The 4836-nt window shown below is 44.3% G+C and overlaps 1 protein-coding gene across 1 annotated transcript in view; it reads right to left on the bottom strand.

Annotated features, from left to right (window-relative positions):
• Positions 1–4836, bottom strand: part of LOC109473328 — a 6210-nt gene that overhangs the window by 611 nt on the left and 763 nt on the right. Inside the window, 7 exon segments of the mRNA XM_019773198.1 lie at positions 730–1753; positions 2050–2101; positions 2271–2469; positions 2614–2898; positions 3119–3341; positions 3482–3674; positions 4122–4367. Coding sequence (XP_019628757.1) covers positions 730–1753; positions 2050–2101; positions 2271–2469; positions 2614–2898; positions 3119–3341; positions 3482–3674; positions 4122–4367 — 2222 coding nt within the window.

Here is a 4836-nt window from a genome sequence, read left to right as displayed (position 1 = left end):
CCTAAGAAAAAAAAACTCGCTTTGTCATTGTTATCTCTGATTTTCCTTTGAAATCTTCTCAAAACGCAGGACTGAATGCCATTCAGAAGGTCAATATTCAAAATTTTCCGGACCCCCTCCCCAACGCATACGGCGCTCGCTGGTCCCTCGGTCAGTAAGAAGCCCCTTCCCCCACCCCCACAAGCAAAATCCTGGCTACGGGTATGCAAATGTAGAGTGGTGATTAGCTGTAGAGACACAGTGCCATGATATACAATGTAGATATGAGGGAGACATGAGAAGGAGGTGCAGTGGAATGGAAGACAAACAATCTATAGGAAAAAACCGTGACAAACATGAAGATTTTCAGCAAGCTTTGAAGCTGTTCACAGCTATGATAAAGCCTGAGCACCCACTACATGACCTAGTCGCCCCCCCAACGGTCCACAGCTACAGGTAGATGCTTGCGGAACGACAGTGCCTTCACTGTGCCAAAAGCCAGGACTGAGCGACTGAAAAGGTCATTTGTTCATTGTGCGGTAAAACTGTACAATGAGTCTGTTTCATAAGCTATCCCATGCTGTATCGATCTGTATCGATCTGCATCCAATTTTGTTATCTTTAAGCTGTTATTGTTCATTGATTGTATTGTATTATGTGTTTTGATTATATTGTAACAAACTATCCACTTCAGGGAGACTCTTGTCTTTCCCTGCATATGTATGTTTGGTGGTTGGAAAACCAATAAACCAAGAGATGTAGTGAAACCTGTCCACCAGAAACACAGTCTTCTTGAAGAAGTGTGGATCCCTGTTCATCACATACCGATGCTGGCAGCTGTTGTCGTACACGACTGTCCTGGGGGCCGTCTCGAACCGTGTCCTGAAGATCTCGAACGGATGGTGGGGTGACTCGCAGCTCCGCATGGCCTCGAACCCGTAGCAGACTCCGTGTGGGCAGTAGATGGTGAAAAGACCCGGTGTCAGGGATGGATGACCGTACGATTCTTTCCGGCAGCTGTCCTTATCCCTCGGTTTCCTCGTTTCGTCCACAGCGTACCTAGGCAGACCGCAGAGCTGAGGAAGTGAAGGGAAGAAGGAAAGAGAAGATGGAGCGGAAGAAGCGGGGTAGCTGTCAGGAGAAGGAATAGGAACCTGGTCAAACGTTTGAGCCAGGACAGCCAAGAGGGAGAGGATCAGAGTAGAAATGTCAGAAGGAATGCGGCCTGCTTCAGTTACACTGCAGACAAAGTCTGCTAGTACCGGTGCCCTCTTCTGTAGATGTCCCAGGTACTTGGAGAACAGATTGTTGTTCAGCACGATCTTACCCTCCGCCACTTTCTTCAAGGTACCGATGGCGTTTCTGTCACCTGCGATCTGCATCATTCCACACACGGGGGTACTTCTCGCGAGTTCAGACAGGAAGGTGCTGTACTTCGGCGGAGCGCGCGTTGCGTGTCCCTCTTCCACCAAACGTCTCAGGACGGCTGTCACGTCTTCACGCCCAGTCCGGTCCAACTTGTCCTGCAGCTCTTCCATCTCCGTGGCGGTGATCCCCGACTTACCCGAATACTTACCTGAATACTTACCTGAATACTTACCTGCCCCCCTCCTCTTGTTTCCCGAATACAAGAGGAGGAGTTCGCGCGCCCTGGCGCACCTGATGAATACCCGCTGTCCATGCCTCGATCCCCTAACCACTGGCGTCTCGTCAGGCTGGTCCTCCGGTGGGGGCTGGTACTGGAGCAGATCCTTGCGGAATCCTATCGCCGTGCCTATAGATTATAAAACCAAAACGAAGAAAAAAATTCTCACTGAGGTTAGATTGAGTAAAGTATGTTATAGATGGTATAAGATCCCACTGATACAATCCCACTATCATCCTATTAGTGTTACTAAAGGCCAGAAATGAGTGCTATATTCCGACAGACATCTATTTTATATAAATTATATTTACATTAACACATTATATATACATTAATTAACTATTCAATTTAATGTTCATGTTCAAAATTCATCTACATGCAAATAAATTGATAAGATCAAAATCCAAAGTATATGATCAACTTACCGTCACACACGATTATGTCCGGCACCGGGCCGCATTGGTCGCACGTGTACTCCTACAGTTTGTGAAATGATGAAAAAAAAGTTGAGTCTTATGCGGTACATATATCGATCAATCAATCAATTCCACGACTGTTGAATAGAACATGCTCTTGACATGACGTTCCTTGAAATATAAATATATAATTATAATATTCTTGATTATCCACATAAGGAAATTCTCACCTTCTTCCAGTCAATGTCCAGTCTCCTGGCCCATGTGTTCCACCCTTGCCGAAGAATGCCGTACGGGATTCCCTTGAAGTTGTCCAAGTCGCACACAGACCTCGTTCTGTTGCACACTCTCTCCATCGTTTTCAGGGGCTGGCGACCCTCCACCATGGAATGGAGATAGTCCACCAGCAGCCCATAGAAGATCATGTGCCTGTGAAAAATGCAGATATTGAGTTAATGAATATTCAGAACCCGCCTGGAGTCACAATCAACATGGGTACAACAAATTTTAATGTATATATGAGGTCATATATGTACTTAGTTGAAATAAGTTAAAAGTGTCGTTAAAAGTTACCTATTGTCGATGTTGTGTAAGAGGTCCGCGGACCCGTCATACATATGACGGCATCCGCAGTCGCCTACGGTTGGCCTGTAGAAGACCACCCGTGGCTGTTGTCCATCGGGGCCGGCGTAGTAGTCGGTGATGGTGGCGTAGCGGGTGTAGATGCACACGCCGACATGCTGGATCCACTCCTGGGCCACAGGATCTCTGTCGTCCCAGTCGTGTCCGTGTCTGCATGCGCCAGCGGGTACATCAGGCACCAGATTCTGAGGAAAAGTCTCGGTATGATGTACATACCTTAGAACAGTTCCAAATTAGTATAATGAATGAAGACCTTTATTGTACATTTATGTCGTACATATATGTTAACTTCTAGTATACACAAGTAGGCTCGTCTACCTAAACTACAAAATCGGCATTCTTTGTTATTTCACGATAAAACAACCACAGACTACTAGTAATTATCATTGAAATTACAAGCAAGAAATTCACGCATGCTTAATGATATAGTACTTACCTATGAAACTTTTCCCTCATCTCTTGTGTGAATGGATAAGGTACAGGAGATGTGGAGACAGACTCAAAGCGAGGCTCGCTAGAGACCGTCAACACGAGGTTCGAGTCCACATTCCTGTCCCTACACCATTCCTTGTACGCACTGACGTGCGCACAACTCTTCTGGCGCCCGCTACACGACACGCAACAAAGCTTACCACCGTCCCCCATACGCTTCAGAATCCCTACAGGAATAGAAAATACACAATAGACTTTCTCATGTTTGGTCGTGAAAGCCAAATGATTCGAATGAACGAGAATGATATGATAATGCGTCAAGACTATGTAATATCAATATTAGAGTGTGATAATACAGTATTCTCACCGTATGTGTCTCCGTCATGGGCAGCAGCGATGAACGGCTCTGTTTGAAGCTGCTCCACAGGACCGTCCTCGCGCTCCTCATCTTCCTCAACTTCCACTGAGAGTGGCGTGGCGATGATATGTTTTGCTGCACGGGCGTGCAGGCAGTAAAGTCCTTCCTCCCGCACAGCAAAATCTCGAATATCCTCACCCGTCTGTGCCAAATATAAAGTTAAGTTGTTTATTGCAAATTCATGCCCGAGGGCTAATTGCAAACAGACATTGACAAGAAAAATGTGGTGATATAAGACTATTTGGACATAAAGGATAAACAGTAGATATGCAATATATGAACAGGTAAGAGGAACAAGGTAACTGCTATAACACTATCCTTTACTTGCAATACTAGTAAGTATCTACACAATCAAAGCAGGGAAACTATTATAACATTGAAATTGAACTGTTAGTACATGTAACACAATTACAGGTACCCAATTTCGTCAATATGGACAAAAAACAAATCCAAAGAAGTGTATTCCCATCATACCTCCCAATTCCATTGCGAAGATTACATATTTTGAAATTATATTCTCAACTGTGTTAGGATGACTGGGTAAATGCTTCTGTTACATAGATTACATACATTATAAAATAACACCTACCACTACACAGCTTGTGGCTGAGAGCCGTTCGTGTTGTTCCCGTGCTTCGTCACAGGAGCACAAGAATAGCACGTAGCTTTCTCCTGCAGCTGTTTCGAAGTTCACTGCCTGGACCAGTTGAAACTGACGTTCCTTTGTGCGTCCCCTTAGGTCACAGTCGGCCAGAGCGTAGGTGTTGTCCCTGGTAAGAGAGAACCACCTATGCTCGCGAACCAACGAGCTCACATAGCACGCCAAAGGGTCGGCCTGACCCAAGCACACAGTTCTGGAAAATTCCACTTTCAGTACAACTTTTTGATAGCAAAGTTAACCAACGTTAATATATACTGTAATTCACTTTATGTCCAAACTAGAGGTCGGAGATTCCATGTCTTCGTCATAGGTGCATTGTCCTAGAAAAATAGACATGTGTATTCTTTACCTTTTTAATAATCAATGGGGTCTACAGTACAAAAGAATCTCTGTACTCCTTTTTTATGCTACGGAGCACCCTGAAAGGGTTCGCCACAGATTTTACCAGACGCGCCGTCACCCATCTGTCAGCTTCAATTTTCAAATTCATATGGAACGAAACAAAAAACAAAGTGACTTTTACGTTAATAAAACCTTTATAGCTCCAACTTGCCAAACAGAACTTTAATAATATATATAGAAATAATATATATATATTATTATTTTTTATAGGTTCAATTAAAGCTATAAGAATAAAAACATT

This window comes from Branchiostoma belcheri, unplaced genomic scaffold, assembly GCF_001625305.1.
Source record: "Branchiostoma belcheri isolate BF01 breed outbred unplaced genomic scaffold, Haploidv18h27 scaffold3, whole genome shotgun sequence".
NCBI lineage: Eukaryota > Metazoa > Chordata > Leptocardii > Amphioxiformes > Branchiostomatidae > Branchiostoma > Branchiostoma belcheri.
This window is presented reverse-complemented; position numbering and strand designations above follow the sequence as displayed.